The following is a 17,698-nucleotide window of genomic DNA, read 5'->3' as shown; positions in this document are numbered from 1 at the left end:
TGGCGATAAAAGTCTTTTTTCCTTTTAGAAATATTTTCACTCCTTATATTTATAATTATGTATTTTACCTCTTTTTCCGAAATTCTACATTTATGTTTATTGTTTTTTTTTAGTCTTGTTTTTACTCCAATAAGTGTTACAATATTTTATTTACTTCTATAAACATCTGAAAACCATTTTGTAATTATTATAAAAATAACACCCGTTATAGGACTAAGCATTTGGAAAATATTTGGTTTTCAAATTTTTGGCATGTAAATTTAATTTTTTATTATAACTTTGTATTAAATATGTAATATACTTATTTTCTAGTTCTATTCTAGTACATATAAGCACGATATAAGCATTGATATACATAGTAATAAAAGGAAACAGTAAGCATTGGGTAAAATTTATAAAGAAGCTGGAATGCTACATAGTAAATCATGTGTATTTTGGGCAATAAATATGATAAAAGATTTTTTTTTGCAGTTTCTGTTTTATTTTGTTACCTAAAAATAGAAATTAAAATTAGCGTTGAGAAAATCTAATTTTAATTTTTTATAATAAATGAGCGCTAATCCAGAGTTTAGCTGAAACTGTTTGGCGCTTTAAGGGTTAACATGCAGCTGATTCTGTCTATTCTGCAGAAATATATATATATATATATCTTTTCCTTTACTAATATTTCCACATTGGGTTTCAATCCTCAAATTTCCAGTGGTTCTGTTTTTATTTATTTGTATCATGTCCATTTTATGCTATTATATAGTTTGATAACTTAAATGCTGTTTTAATAGTTTTTAGCATGAATATTACACTTTTATTTAGTATTAATCTAAATGAAATTATATGATACCTCATTTAAGGTTCCACTTTATTCACTGCAATTGCATGATTGTAAATAGTAAATTTCCTAAACATAATGTTTCCATACACTACTTGTTCAACATGTCAGTTTGGGAAAGTACTTTGACCACAACTAATTATTCAATGTTTCTAAATATGAACAATAGTGATTTAAATCTACACTATAACTACAACTAACTATGATACTAAATGCTATTTTTTGTAATAACATATGTCTATTTTCATGTTACTGTAAAATTCTTAAAGTTAAACAAATTCTGAATCCTTATACAACTAAGTTTTAAGTAGATAAAGATAAATTGATAAAAATGTAAACCTTTTAAATTTACTTCTCAGCAAAACAGCTCAACGTACATATTAAATAATATTTTTTTATAATTTAGACAAAAGTGAGTTTATGGAAAACAAAAAATCTCATACCAAAAATTTATAGAAATAAATTAATACTAAAGCTTGATTAATGAAAGAAAAATGTATAATATATTTTTTAATTTAAACTGTTTATGCTGGTAACTGAATTATACTTTGTTGTGTGATATAATGATTTATTGAATAAGTTACTTATCATCTCAGACATGTTAGGTAATAAATAGGTAGATGTCAATTATTCCATAATACAGCTATGGCAAAGAGTAAACACACACAATACATGTTGTTTGTAACCTTTTTTTGTATGTGCTAATTTTGAATTTAAACTATATTTTTATGTATGAATAGCAAACATTGTACAAACGAATTTGGAGATGTCCTAGAGAGAACAAGTAGTTATGTTGTAACAAATTCTAATTTCAAGTTACTGAAAATACAAAATTTTTATAGATTATTTGTCTAATCTTTAATTTTATGATTTTTTTACTATGCATTTTAGCAGGTGTCCTTAAATAAAATCATGATTATCTTAAATGGGAATTGGAGTGTAAAAATGACAACAATCTACAATATTACAGGCATTTGAAGTCATTAGCTTATGGTTTTTTGCTTGATAGTACGGTTTAATCCATATTTGACTAATATTATTTATTTTACTTATCTATACAACAAAGTGTATGTACTTTGAATATTTAAAACTAGATTTAAAATGGATCCTTAGTAACATGAATATACATAATTTTTATAGAATGAAAGAGCAGCTGATGCTTACCATGTCAGTTCCCAGATCGATACATAAAATGGTGACAGTACCCAAGGGTAAGGGAATGTCTAATAGGATAAAAGCTAAGAAAGGAGAGATTTCTGGAATGTTGGAAGTGAGAGTGTAAGCAATAGATTTCTTTAAGTTGTCAAAAATCAAACGGCCTTCTTCAACACCAGTAACGATAGACGCAAAGTTATCATCCAGTAGAATCATGTCAGCTGCTTGTTTGGACACGTCAGATCCTGCAATGCCCATAGCAACACCTGAAACCAACAAACATACAACTTAAATGAGATTAGAACAAAACTTTAAATTTTAATTTTTTTAATTCCTGTAAATTCCTTACAACACTAAGTGTTGAAGGTATTTTTATAACAGAATTACCGTTATACTTTGTAATACACTGAATTTTTTATGGTTTCAGAGGAAATAAACTTTACAAAATGTCTGCATGTTTTACACAACAAATTACTTTTTACAATGCCTATTACACTAAATAATCTACATTTATTGAACTAAATAACGATTAACGTAATGATCTAAGCACGAAAGTCATTTACTTCTACCTTTCATCCACTTTAGGTTTTTATAAAATATGTTTTCCTATGATATACAAGGTAAAACAAACTATACTGCCAAGGTAATGATAATTTTCACTTATTTCTTTGATATCTGTATTTTTGAAATCTCACTATATTAAAAACAAGGTAGAAGTATGCCACACCACTTGTCGTGTAACATGCTTCACTGAGATTGCATGCTAAATTTTGAGTATATAACTGATTTCATTAGGCTACATGTGTTACTATGTCACATGTTAAAATGTCATCCAAATGTACTCAGTATTTTTATAGGTTTATTTATTGTGCCATTTTTTGTTGCCATTATAGTTACCCATAAAATCAATGAAAAGATGTTAGCTAATGCTCAACAAAATCCCATGGAGTGACATACACCATCACTGAGTTCGATATTACTTATACAGAAATGAAGCTCCATGCAAAATTGTAAGTCTATAAGTCAGTTGGTTCTCGAGATATTGTGCAGTCAGACAGTCAACAAAATCCCATGGAGTGACATACACCATCACTGAGCTCGATATTACTTATATAGAAATGAAGCTCCATGCAAAATTGTAAGTCTATAAGTCAGTTGGTTCTCGAGATATTGTGCAGTCAGACAGTCAACAAAATCCCATGGAGTGACATACACCATCACTGAGCTCGATATTACTTATATAAAAATGAAGCTCCATGCAAAATTGTAAGTCTATAAGTCAGTTGGTTCTCGAGATATTGTGCAGTCAGGCAGACAATCAGAAATAAATGATTGCCTCTGAGTGATGGGCTTCACTAGTGCTTAGTCAATAAATAAATTACAAACGATAAAAGTACAAATGATTGTGAGTGTCTTTTAAGGAGTACAAGCTGCAAGACAAAGTTTTGTATAAGACAAATATTTTCTTCCCAAAAACTATTTATGCACTGATGAAGAATATAATCAATAAATGTAACATTTGCATTGTGAGAAAAATAAAAAGACAATAAACATTCAGAATCAGATTAAACATTTAACATATTTTACCTCAATTGTATTGTGCACAACACTGCCCAAAAAGAGATAAAAAGAATGCAAATTTAATGCTGATGTTTAAAAAAAAGGTTTTACGATGAGTTGTGGATAATATCACCGCCTCTAGTTTGATATGATTTTTGAAAAGAAGTAAGGAGTAGGCTATTAAGTGTGTTTTGAGGAACTTGGTATCAGCCACAATTTGATACAAGAACACTGCTGACACATACGAGGTGTGATCAAAAAGTTCCAGGACTTTTTATATACTATGGGAATGCAATGTCCCACAGCGATGCGATTGGCAGCATTGTATTCCCTGACTCAACAGTAACACAGCTGTGTTTGCAGATCAATCATAACATCACTGAAAGTAACATTAGCACAGTTTGTTTGAGATTAGTTTTATAGAGTTTGGCTATTTTTTTGTTTAATGAAAATGAATGTGAATGAAGAGCAACGTGTTTGTGTGAAGTTTTATGTGAAACTGAACAAAACGTTTTCTGAAACCTTTTTGATGTTACAAGAGGCTTTTGGTGAAGAATGTCTAAGCCGATCATGCTGCCATCAGTGGTTCAAGAGGTTTAAAGATGGCCGAACATCCACAGACGACGATGCTCGTTCCGGATGCCCTTCAACGTCAATCAATGATGACAATGTTGCTAAAGTGAACGCTCTCGTACGATCAGACCGTTGACTAACAATCCGTGAAATGGCAGAAGAGTATAACATTTCATTTGGGTCATGTCAGGAAATTTTAACTGAAAAACTTCAAATGCGTCGTGTTGCAGCAAAGTTTGTGCCAAAACTGTTGACTGAAGACTAAAAACAACACAGAATTCATGTTTCTGAGGAACTTCTTCAAAAGGCAAATGACGACGAAAGCGTCTTGGATCATGTCATTACGGGAGACGAGACATGGGTTTTTGGTTACGATGTGGAAACAAAAGCCCAATCATCACAATGGACATCAAAAGGCTCTCCAAGACCCAAGAAAGCACGTCAAGTCAAATCAAATTTGAAGGTCTTGCTTACGGTTTTCTTTGACTGTAAAGGTATCGTCTACTATGAACTCCTTCCACAAGGTCAAAAAATTAATCGTTTTGTTTATCTTGAAACCCTCAGAAAATTGCGTAATGCTGTGAGAAGAAAGAGACCTGAGCTGTGGCAAAGTGGTGATTGGGTCCTTCACCATGACAATGCTCCTGTTCACTCTGCATTAGTTATCCGTGACTTTTGTGTAAAAAACGCAATGACTGTCATTCCTCAGCCCCCCTACTCAACTGACCTGGCTCCAGCAGACTTTTTTCTCTTCCCGAAGCTCAAGAGACCCCTGAAAGGACAAAGATTTCAAACAGTTGAAGAAATTAAAGAAAAAACGACGGAGCTGCTAAACACCTTTACAAAAGAAGAGTTTTCTGGGGCCTTTGATAAGTGGAAACACCAGTGGGAAAAGTGTGTAGCTTCCCAAGGGGAGTACTTTGAAGGAGACAAATTCGAATAACCTGTATGTTGTATGAATAAATGTATAAAAATTCAGTCCTGGAACTTTTTGATCACACCTCGTATTCCATGATGTAATCTAAACTTAGGGTAGAGCAATAATTGTGGGATGCAACTTTATCATAGTCATATTAACTTGTTATTAGTTGCACTCGATCTGGAAGAACATTTGTTGCATCAAATATCACAAACCACATAAAATCAGCTCTTTTATAATGATACACTTACATAAGATACAAAATTGATATGTATTTAATTGACAGTACAATTTTTTAAATAAAGAGAATATTAAAAATAACGTTGTAATACAAGAAACCCTGTCTTTAGTCAGTAGAGATAAAAGAGTTTTCATTTTTTTTTTAGTAAATAATTAAAACAATCAGTTTTTGAATTTTCAAAATACCAGTTTAAAAATTAATAACAAATAATAACAGCACTAAGCCTAATGAATAAAACTGTTCACAACAGAAGTAAAAATCTTTCAACTTACACATAATTACTACTTTATTGATATTACAGTGAGTTAAAGGACTGGGAACTTGAAATATGGGGTCTAACATGCCCATCTCTCGGTATCACAGATTGAACATCAGTATAGGGGAAAAAAATTTAAATGATTGGTCAAGATATCCAAACTATTCATCAAACAAACCACAGAAAGGTAGACTCCAACTGTTAATTACCAATATCAGCCTTCTTGAGGGCAGGAGAGTCGTTGACACCATCACCAGTGACAGCCACAATGGCACCCATCCGCTGGCAACCTTCTACAATGATCAGTTTCTGCTGGGGTGATGTTCTTGCAAATACTATTTCTGTGTGGTACCTGTGTGACAGTTGGTCATTCAGATACTTATCAACAAGTATAATTAAACTACAATTTGATATTTTAAACACTAACATTTAACATACATTTATTTGATTAATGATTTCTTAGAAAATAGTATTTTCAATCTTCTTGGAGACAAATAGATTGTAATAAATAAACAATACTTTCTCACTGTCAGAACTTTTTCCATTTCTTTAGACTATTAAAAATCTTATGTGTATAATTAATTTATTTTACAAAATTAAGTGATCAAGGTAATTTGTAGAAACAAGCATTATTTAAAGCCATCTCTACTACAGTTTATTTAACCAAGTTTCATCACTAGCTCTTTGGTAAGATTGAACTTACACTATCACTACTAAATACGTTTTGTTGTTAACCTCATAGTAGAATTGGGAGTACATTGGCTTCCACAACATTGCTAGTTAGACAGGAATTGAGAATAATTCATTGGAAATGCTTTACTGCTAGCTTAAATGTAGCTGTAACTCATAATAAAGTCACAGCTCTGAAGGAGGTAGCAAGTTGTTATAACAGTAGATAAAACTCCCACTAATGACAATCTTCACCTAATTTACCTCAAGATTTCATCCAGTTGTTCTGGTCCCACATCCCTCAGTTCAGTTCCATGGACAACAGCAGCTTTGGCTTCCCGAGGGTTGACCTCTGACACAGGGATGTTCAGTCTTTGAGCGATGTCTTCCACTGTCTCATTACCTGCAGGCCAAATATCACTGACTTAGGACAAACATGGAAGTAAACCTTAATATCTAAAGCCTCAATTACTGATACATGGATCACCCTTCAATATTGGTCAGCCTGCTCTATAAGTGATGACTAAATTTATATCCAGCTGAACAGATTTGATTATAGCAACAAAAGTGTCATCATTAATCACCAACAACAGCAGTGAATAATTTATAAATTAACATTTTCTTATGGCTAGTTCTATAACCCTTCAAGCCAGTCTGCCGCAGATGCACAATGGTATGCAATTTGTCAGATGGTAGCTTATACCAACCCTAAACTGGAAAGGGTTAAATTATTCTTTACTGCTGTCTAGGCAGTTGAGGGTAAAATAATCGCTCACATGTAGCAATTTTCTTTTTATAAAACAGCTGTTTTATTATTTATTATAATGGCTATCACATGCTATTATTTACTTATATAAAAGTGTTGATTTCTTGATTTTGCTTGTAGTAATAAATTAAGTACAATTAAACGGCAACTTGTCTGAATATTTCAAAGTATCTTTTATATTTGATAATCAAAAAGGGAGTTTTACAATTTTTCCAAGTACTCAGGTTTTAGGTTCTCTGTTCAAATCAAATTCTTATCAGTTCTTATTGTTCAAGGGGTAAGGGATAACTGGCTTGAAGGGTCAATTAGTAAGTTACAACTCTGTGAAATTGACAAAGTATGTTTCAATTTAAAACCTACAGGGTTTGGCAATATGACTGTTTTCAATTAACCGTACACCACTGTGATTTATCTGCTTCAAACATTCAATGCTCATTTTATCACTGGTACTAGCTTAACCCTTTGGGTGCCAAGGGCCGATATTATCGGCTCACTATATTTAACCAAAGCGTGCCGAGAGCCAATATTTTCGGCCCGTTACGTTTAACCGAAGTGTGCCGAGAGCCGATGTTTTCGGCCCATTACGTTTAACCGAAGTGTGCCGCGGGCCGATATTTTCGATAAGCGAATCTTCATAACAGATACATCAAACGAAAGGGGAAGAGTTACTTAACAAATTAATATATAATTTGTCGGACAGGATATATATATAACGGTCCAGGACAGTATGTGTCAAGTGCACCCGGGGTTGCCACCTTGACTGTCTCCCCCGCCACGAGTGTAAATAGACTGAACGTTTATGTAACAATGTATATTATTGTATATAGAGACATTTCTTTGCATAGTTTTTTATAGACTTAGTAACATTTTTCAATAGGCCTATGCTATAGACTATAGGCACTAAAAAATAGTGAGTGATTGAAGATTGGACTTTTTCTGCCTTTCAATAACTGAGGGTGAGTAAAAGCAAATAATATAAAAAAATAGGCTATTTGTCATGATTTTATTTTTTGTGAACATGCATTAGGGTCCTAACCAATGTTTTTCAACCATCTCAATGCTAGTTTAATAAATATAATTTTGTTTAGAAAAGCCCTTACAATAACATTCCATTACATTACATTGTCAATATTTTAGCATTTTAGTCCAAATGTAAAGTTTTATTAAAAATCTTATAAAACTTTTATTTCTCAATATTTCTTTCTGAAATGTTCTATATTGGTTCACAATTATACATACTGATGTAAAATGTAACATATGTTTACATAAATAGTAAAATAATATAAGTTTTCTAATTAAAAAAAATCAAATAAAAAAGAAATTTTATTATTATTATTTTTTTTTTTTACTTATTTATATTTTTGGATATTATCATACAACTTTGTTATAACATAACAGTATATTTCATAACCTACAAAACAAAAAAGAATTGTCCATTTATCAGTATTAGGATTGGAGTTATACAATTTTTAGTCTAACATAACAAAATAGCTGTTTTGTGCTTGGCACACTTGGCTGTTATAGGCCATTTACCACTGGCACTCAGGAAACACCCACAGCTCACATGCATGGCATTACTCAAACCGAATCTTGAAATTTGCTTGGCATCCAAAGGGTTAAATTGCAACACTGTTTTAGTATGTAATTCATATTGCTAAAAATGCAAAATGTATATTTAAGTTCAAAATGTTTACTTTCGTAAAAGAAAGTGTTACAAAACATACAGATAATATTAGAATTCTTGTTAGGATAGTAAAAGTTATCGAATGCGTTTAAAACTTCAGGGGCTGACTTATAAAACTAACATTTTTTATTGATTGACCAGTTTTTTGTTTGTTTGTTTTTTTTTTGCCTAGTGTGTACCTTGGTATATCTTTCTAAAATAAAGTCAAAATGTTTTTTCCATTATAGTGTGGAAGGAGGGAATTTTTATGCACCTCCTCCAGTCATCACCACCAGTGAAACCAATCCACCTGAATTCTAAAACATCCTAATTAATTTCCCTAGATAACATCCCTGGATAATTTTATTAATAAAATAAAACTTTACATAATGTGAGTAGTCCTGCAGTAATAAAAAATAGAATAAATACACACATCTGCCAAATATTTCTGATCCAGAAGCTGAAAACCGCACTACAGCTGAAATAGCAGTCAGTCTAAATAATACACTGACAAGCTGTTAAATTTTAACATCAAAACTGTTTACAACTAATACTAATATACAATAATAAGTTCCACTACTGTGAGGGAGCATAAATAAATCAAACAAAGAAAATGAATGCACAATGATAGGCCTAAGAGATAAAGTTATTTGTGGCTGATAGGTATTCACGCAAACAGGAAACATTCTTGTTTACGTTGTTTTTATTAGTAGCATTATACTAATTAGTAAAAGCAGGCCATAACAGTTTTTAATTTAATTTGTTTTGAATTTAAAACTTAGTTTTTGCTTGGCTTTGCATTGGTGCTTGATGAGAGAGTTGCCATTATTAATGATTCATAGTTGGGAAGACTTAAAATGAACTTAAAGTGAACTTCAAAACCCATTCAATGATTCATTTACTAACCAAAATCCATTATCGAAATCAACAGTTGAGAGAACAATAAAACATTTTGTAACTCATGAAACTGTCTCTGATCTGAAGTGGTTGTCCACCAAGTACAACAAATGAGGATTCAAGTGTGGAACTTCTTCAGTCATTCATTGTGAATCCTCATGAAACGCAATGTCAACAAACAGATCTGTCGGTACTGGAGTGATAGTATCCACACTGTATGAAAGAAGGTTACACGCAATACCCACAAAAAATTTAATGTCTGAGCTGGTATCACATTGTGAGACCGCATTTTATCGATGAGAATTTAGACAGAGTTTACAATCTTGATGTGCTCCAAAATCGTATAATACCAGCACTTCAAAATACCTTTGGTGAAAACTTAGTTGAAATCTGGTTTAACAAGATATAGCATCGCCACACTACAGGACGATTGTAAGGGATTATTTCAATGTTTTGTTCCCAAAATATAGATTGGGAAGAGAGGTGCGATTGGCCCACTTGTTTCTCTGACTTATTGCCTTTGGACTTTTTTTCTGGAGTCGTCTTAAGATAGGGTGTATAAAAGAAAACAAATGGTTTTGAAAGAATTGAGAAACAGGATATTGGAATAGTGCTTGTTTGGAAGGTGACAAGGACAGGACTACAACATGCTATAGAAGCCTTTTATCACCGATTGGCTCATTACCAAACAACAGAAAGCGGAGACTTTGAATGTACGTTCTTAAAAGACTTTCTGTAAGTAGTAATCTTCTAATGCTTGAGTCATAGCCATTTCACCCCTAGATTATGAGATTCAGCAATCATCAATTAATTTAGTTTTACCTACGAATAAATTATACCATGCATGAACTTGACAAATTTAAGCCATCTTTGAACGGCTGCCATTTCTGGCTCGGTTGTCCATTTGATTTTTGACACCTTGTATAAAGCACTATAAACAGTAAAAACTGAAACATAGTTCAAATATAAAATAATTACAAATAATAATAAAAATAATTGGATAAAAATTAAATAAAGTAAATAAAATAAAATATATTATATCAAAATGTAAACAGCTGTATAAAAACTCAGTTTGATACAACTGCTATATTTAATGTGTTAGTTCCAAACACTCTACCTTCAGATATGATTCCGACAGACTTGGCGATAGCCTTAGCAGTGATGGGGTGATCTCCAGTGACCATGATGACCTTGATACCGGCAGATCTACACTTGGCTACAGCATCTGGTACAGCAGCTCTAGGTGGGTCAATCATGGACATCAGGCCGACAAATCTCATTCCAGACAGAGGGAAGTTGGGGTCATCACAGTCAAACTTGAAGCCAAGTGGGAACTTGTCAGAGGGCAGCATCAGATCGCAAAATCCTGGAGAAAGTTTTAAAATTTACATATTGGTTGAACTGATTCGAAAATAATTAACTATTATTAATTTTTAAAAAGCCTCACTACTGTCACAGGTAACGTGGGCACAAATAATGACAGAGAGAATCAGGCTCTGTACATCAGCAGCTGTTAAAATTCTTGAAACCAAATGCAAATTACCATAAATTACAGATCTTCTACTACTATTTGACATACTTACGAATACAAACAGATGTTTGCAACAAATATAACCATCTATTTTACGAGGGTCCAATACATACGACTTCTACCAAAATGAACATATTACTGAAATAGATTTCTAACATATATAACTGTACCAAATATTTTTGCACATTTCATTCTTTTAAACTGTTAGATTACGAGATTTTTAAATCCTCTTTTCATCAGTATGAATTGTATCTGCTTATGAATGACACTTCCTCAAATTACTGGTGAATACAGGTTATTTTCAGTGAAGTTGCATGGTTGTTATCATGCAGCAGCTTTTTGCAAAATATTTACAAACACTGAATGATTCGTGTGTTTATATAAAAATACCACATTAAAGATTGCACACAATACAAAAATTATAGTTTAAACAATTACTGACACATTTCTATATATGTTTATAAGGGTTTCCATTGTTTTCATACATTTACATAGCATTTGAAAATAAAGTAGGAGGGTTAATGCACCAAATTATGCTGCCTATTTTCAATTCCATGTATCACAAAGTTAAGTTCAAACATAATTATCAGTCAAAAAAATCACTAATTATATTCGTGGAATATCTATTCATTTGATGCAAATTAAATCAATCTCACCTGGTATTTCCAAATATTTAGCTTGTATAAATAAAATATTAGTACGTTTCATGTAATGCAAATAATTTTGATTTCTAAGCTAAATAAATTACTTTTTCAGAAATATTGAACAAATTCTACAAATATTAAAAACGTAGGAAATTAAGATGGATCTGGCAAAACTGCAACCAATTAAACAACATAAAAGATGAAATCCTCCTTATGCTAAACTAGTGAACAATGCATAATTCGATATAGTCTTGTACATTGACATCTGCATGTTGTGATCATTACTAGTGATGAGTCACCAAGGGAAAAAGAATTACCTGAGCTGAGGCAAGTTAGTTGTGTGAACGTTACTGATGTCACTAGTGAAGAGTCACAAAAGGAAAAAGAATTACCTGAGCTGAGGCAAGTTCTTAGTTGTGTGGACGTTACTGATGTCACTAGTGACGAGTCACGAAGGGAAAAAGAATTACCTGAGCTGAGGCAAGTTCTTAGTTGTATGAACGTTACTGATGTCTAGCTAATAGCATTGACTGTACAATCGAATTTGGAGTCAATATCCCGGACAAAATTATTACCTAGGTTTTGTACATTATAGTGTTACAGAATAATGCCAACTATAAGAAATTATTCAAAATTACTATAATCATTTGGCAAGCAAAATTCGAAAGTTATGCAATAATTCATTTGCATTTATTCCATGACATATTTTTATCAAAAGTTCATGAAACACTGTAGACAGATAAGAAAAGTAAGTAGTTTAAATACATGCATCAGGGCAAGTTTAGATGGCTAAGACAAATAAAGCCAAATAGCTTTTGGGAGGATATTTAACCCATTGCGGATCAACGACGTGAGGGTGACGCGGAGCGAGGCGTGGACCAAAAGCACAATGACGTGACCCTCACGCGGATGACGTGGTACGGATGACTCGTTTGTTTTGAACGCTTATCGCTGTTATAAGCCTCGGAGATATTTATACTCAGTTTTCCTGGACTGGCTTCCTATCTTATCTCTGGTACTCTTCCACAAACACTCCCCTCGTTATCGGTCAATAACGTTATTATTTGCGACAAATTGTTTGTCTGAGGCGTACAGTCGTGGCGTTCGATTTTCCTTTGCCTCGTGTGCGTGTACGTAAATAAAATGGGTGACGATTTACGATCATCTGAATTAGATAGACTATTATTAGAAAGTGGAAGTGACGAAAGTGATATCGATAGTGTTATTGAGGATGGAGACGGTTCTATCACATTTGGATAGATAGTGTTGGAGGATGGAGACGCATTTGTCCACGTTTTCATAATTACGCGGATACTAATGTTGACAGTGACGAGCGGGCTAGTGACCATGATTCAGATGTTCAGACTATTTCAGACATTGTTCCTGGGACACCACCGGATGTGGAAACTCTATTTCAACATCATTTCAATATAAATAAAAACGCTCAAAGTAGTGCTTCCGAGGATATTTATGAATATACTTGAATATACTTCTAGTATAATATACTTGTCTAATATGATCTGTATAATGTTTATATAACATAAATAACAACATAAACAAACAAAACATGTATAATTAGCGAGCGCGCTAAGCAGGCAGGTAGGCGTGCAAACACTGAGGGTGCTGAGTTGTAATACGGATTAATTCGTACTCTAAGGCCCGCGCGCGCGCCGTTTTCACGATCCGCAATGGGTTAAAGAAGTACCAACAATACCAGATGTGAAAAGAAATCCCAGGCCAAGTACCTAGGAGTTGTGGAAGAGGGTTATTCGTGGTCACAGCATGTGAATAATTTTTTTCTCTGTACTAGATTCCTCTCTTCATGTGATAACAAACACTATCTATAAGAGACATGCTTACTGCAAGAATTGTCTACCATTCTTTGTTTAACATACCTATGATATGAGGAGGAAACTCTGCAAGAAATATTCAGAGAGACTGATATTGCAAAAGAGGGCCATAAGAGCCTTAGCTGAGCTAGGCTTCATTCAGTATGTAGAGAAACTTCAGTACCCTGAAGACTATATATGACAATAGTAAAGCTCTACATAAAAGAAGTCATCTTGTATACTGATGGACAACTACTGATGCAGAATCAACACCTCCATGACTACAATGCTAGACACAGCACATGTTACCAACTACCAACTTTTTAATTTTTATCAATATGTAAAGAAACCCTCCTACATAGGCATGAAGTTGCACATCCTGCCAGAAGAACTGAGATACCTCACCAAGAGAAGATTGCAGACTGCTCTTATGACTTGTTTAGTCAAGAATCCTTTTTACACACTGGAGTTCATTGAAAGAAGACAATAAACAATACAACTTGATAATCTCAAATAGTTTTAATTTACTTATCTTACACCATTTCAATACTTCATGTTTTTTTAATATTCAAACTGGTCATTAAAAAACCTTGATATTGAATAATCTGTGCTTAAAGGATTAAAGCTAATAAAACTTGATAAAAGTGTTTGGTAGATCTACACACCTAGTACTCGTTCTCCCAGACCACCAAGCTCTAGATAAGCGTTGTTGAAAGCCTCCTTCATCTCTTCGTCCAGTAGTTTCTCCTTTCCGCCAATAAATATCGTTGAACACCTGTCCAAGATACGTTCTGGAGCACCCTTCATTACCATCAAGTGTCTGGGGTCGTTGGGATCTTCAGTCTCATGAATTGAAACCTGTAACAAAATATCTAAGTATTTCTTGGACATGCCTATTTTTAAAATTATCAATAAATTGTTAAACATGTTACATAAGATTCTGTGAAGTTGTAATAAAATCGTGCTAAAGATTAAAAACCAACACATTTTTCAAAAATGGCGTAGTTTTGGATTACAAGATTCTGAAGTAAATTCTTTTGTTCTGTTGGTGCCAAATTAATGAAAAAATACATTATTTTATCAACTATATGTATATATATATATATATATATATATATATATATATATATATATATATATATATATGCACAGTAATCGAAATAAACCAAAATTCAGATTTTGTAATATGTAATTATAGTTATATAATGTTAAAAATTATGAAATAGTAGTAGTAGTCATAATAGTAATGTTATACTAATTAAATAATGAAATATTAATATAAGATAGCATGATAATACTTCGCCATGGTCTTATAGTAAAATAAAACACTAATAAAATATAACTTTATATATATAAACACAATGAATGAATCAAATGTCAGAAGTAAATAATCTTGCACAACAGATAAAACCATAATACTTCGCCATGGTCTTATAGTAAAATAAAACACTAATAAAATATAACTTTATATATATAAACACAATGAATGAATCAAATGTCAGAAGTAAATAATCTTGCACAACAGTCGATAACAGTGTAGTACCAGTTTACAAACTAAGAATATACACAGCAGTTGATTGTTACAAGTGAGTATTTCTGCTTGAGAGTGACAGCTGGGTCACTAAGAATGCACGGACTGACAAAATAAACAAAAGCTTGAGTTATAAGTGTCACCGGATGTTACAACGAGTCACTCACGCTGGACATTCTATCTCACTAGAACACCAAAGAAGCACACTCACGCATTCTAATGGACTATAGTAGAACTAACATTAATATAATACATTGGTCTGAGATACAGCAATATATATATATATTATTTACAGCATATGAAGGGTTAACTACATGTCTTAGAATTAAGATTACAAACATGATTTTAAACTTTTCCCACTTCAAATACTACACAACTATACGAGGTGTGCCGACCTTGACGTCTGGCATGAACTGACGTTACTCGGCGGCAACGGCAATCTGGTCCCCTTCAAAGTACTCCCCTCCACAAGCTACTACCTTATTCCAACGCTCCTCCCACTTCCGGAAACACTCCTTAAATTTGTTTTGCGGAATGGCTAACAGGTCCTTCGCCGCATTTTGTTTTATTTGTTCAACATCGTCAAATCTTTTTCCTTTCAAAGGAATTTTTAATTTCGGAAATAGCCAGAAGTCACAAGGAGCTACGTCAGGACTGTAGGGAGGCTGTCGTAGTTGGTTGATGTCGTGTTTGACCAAAAATCGCTGAATAAGATTTGAAGAATGAGCTGGCACGTTGTCGTAGTGCAGGATCCAGTCATGGTTTGTCCACAGTTCAGGTCGTTTCCTTCGCACTGCATCTCGTAGCCGCCTTAGGACCTCAAGATAATACTCCTTATTCACTGTCTGGCCTCTTGGAGCATATTCGTGATGAACAACACTGTCCTGGTCAAAAAAAAACTGTCAGCATTGTCTTGACATTGCTTCGACTTTGTCTTGCTTTTTTCGGCCATTGCTCTTCACGAGTTTTCCACTTTAAAGATTGAGCCTTTGTTTCAGGGTCGTAGCCATAAACCCATGACTCATCACCAGTAATAACTTTTTTATTTTTTTGTTTTAAATAGCCCTGGGTCACTTTTTGTCAAATCCAGATTGTCCTGTGCGATTTCAAGTCAACAGTTCTTTTGATCTTCTGTCAGCAACCAAGGAACAAATTTTGCAGAAACACAATTCATTTTTAAATCTTTGTGTAAAATGTTACAATTAACGATTTTGGTATTCCTAAATCTTCTTCCAGCTCTCGGACAGTCAATCGATGGTTTTCATTTATTGCTGCACGAACACGTTCAACATTTTCAGCGTTTCTGGCCGTTGAAGGCCTGCCAGATCGGTCATCACTCTCCACTGATATGTGGCCATTTTTAAACCGCCTAAATCACTCTTTTATTTGTGTATCGCCCATAGACATGTCACTATAAACTTTCTGTATCATATTAATCGTCTCTGATGTTAAATGGCCAAGTTTTTGGAAAAATTTAATGCAAACGCACTGCTCAACACGTCATATTGAAATGCGATGCACACACACAGCAGTACTGTACGGAACAGAGCGCTGTGACTCACTGAGTGACCAGACCGTATTCAATGCCTAATATTGGAAGGAGTACGCTCGCCCCTCCCCTCCAATAACCGGTTCGAGCCGGTCGGTTACGCCGCGGCCGCCTACTGGTCGGCAGTCGGATACTTTCTGGACAGACCTCGTACAATATTCTTTGTGAACAACAATTTTGCATGAGGCTTTAGCCTTGCACATTTATGAAAACAACTAAAACTAAAATCATAAAATGGATCTGGTAGCTGGATAGTCAAAATATGACCACTGACATTTGTTGCAGATCCTTGGCAGTAGAAACAGGCTAGTAAAGACTATCTCATCTACTAGTAGATTTGATTTAATGGTAATCAAATAAAACCATTGTGTAATTTTATGAAAGGCAGAAACCATCATTTATGTTATCTTGGTTTTGTTATTTCTGGTTTATCATTGTAAGCATAGATGTTAAGTGAAAATAAAACCAATTTACTATATTTATAGTGTATTTGGAATCAAGTTTGCCTGTAGACAGATATTTAATATTATTCAATTTTTTTAAACCAGCCTATATTCTTAGTTACAAACCTAGGAATTAGTATCGGTATCGAATTTAGAATCCAGACTACAATTTTGGTACCAATATTGGAATCAGAATTGATTTTATTTGTTTGTTGTCCATTTTATTCGGCTCAACTCTAGGAATATACATTTCACACTGATATTAACAGATAACATTTTCTGAGTTATGATCAAATATATCCCATGTATAACTTTTCCTTTTTATATGTCAAAATTGTATTCCCATTTAACAAATTTGGAAAAAGTAAATATATTGTAAGTTAATTATTATACTTTTTGTATCTAATAATATAACAAGACACATTTTGTATTCAGTGTGGTAAATACTTTACACGAGGAGTTTGTCTACAGGACAAAATATGCAATAACACAATTTCAACACATTCACTACCAACATTAGTAAAATATTCAATTATACATTTTATCACCCTTGACATCAAATATATAGGCACCAACTACATCTTAAATAAATGAGTTAAAACACATTATCTGGTTAATACAACAGAATGTTTTTGTTTACATTTAT

At 33.2% G+C, this 17,698-nt stretch overlaps 1 protein-coding gene across 7 annotated transcripts in view; it reads right to left on the bottom strand.

Annotated features, from left to right (window-relative positions):
- LOC124373301 (sodium/potassium-transporting ATPase subunit alpha) overlaps nucleotides 1-17,698 on the bottom strand; it is a 254,626-nt gene that overhangs the window by 19,000 nt on the left and 217,928 nt on the right. For all 7 annotated transcript variants that reach the window (XM_046831695.1, XM_046831700.1, XM_046831692.1 and 4 more), the window contains 5 exons: nucleotides 14,195-14,387; nucleotides 10,643-10,891; nucleotides 6,464-6,602; nucleotides 5,740-5,882; nucleotides 1,991-2,247 (listed from right to left, as the gene is read on the bottom strand). In XM_046831695.1, the coding sequence (XP_046687651.1) occupies nucleotides 1,991-2,247; nucleotides 5,740-5,882; nucleotides 6,464-6,602; nucleotides 10,643-10,891; nucleotides 14,195-14,387 (981 nt within the window). The remainder of the gene's footprint in view (nucleotides 1-1,990; nucleotides 2,248-5,739; nucleotides 5,883-6,463; nucleotides 6,603-10,642; nucleotides 10,892-14,194; nucleotides 14,388-17,698) is intronic.

The sequence above is a fragment of the Homalodisca vitripennis genome, chromosome 1 (genome assembly GCF_021130785.1).
Source record: "Homalodisca vitripennis isolate AUS2020 chromosome 1, UT_GWSS_2.1, whole genome shotgun sequence".
Classification (NCBI taxonomy): domain Eukaryota; kingdom Metazoa; phylum Arthropoda; class Insecta; order Hemiptera; family Cicadellidae; genus Homalodisca; species Homalodisca vitripennis.
This window is presented reverse-complemented; position numbering and strand designations above follow the sequence as displayed.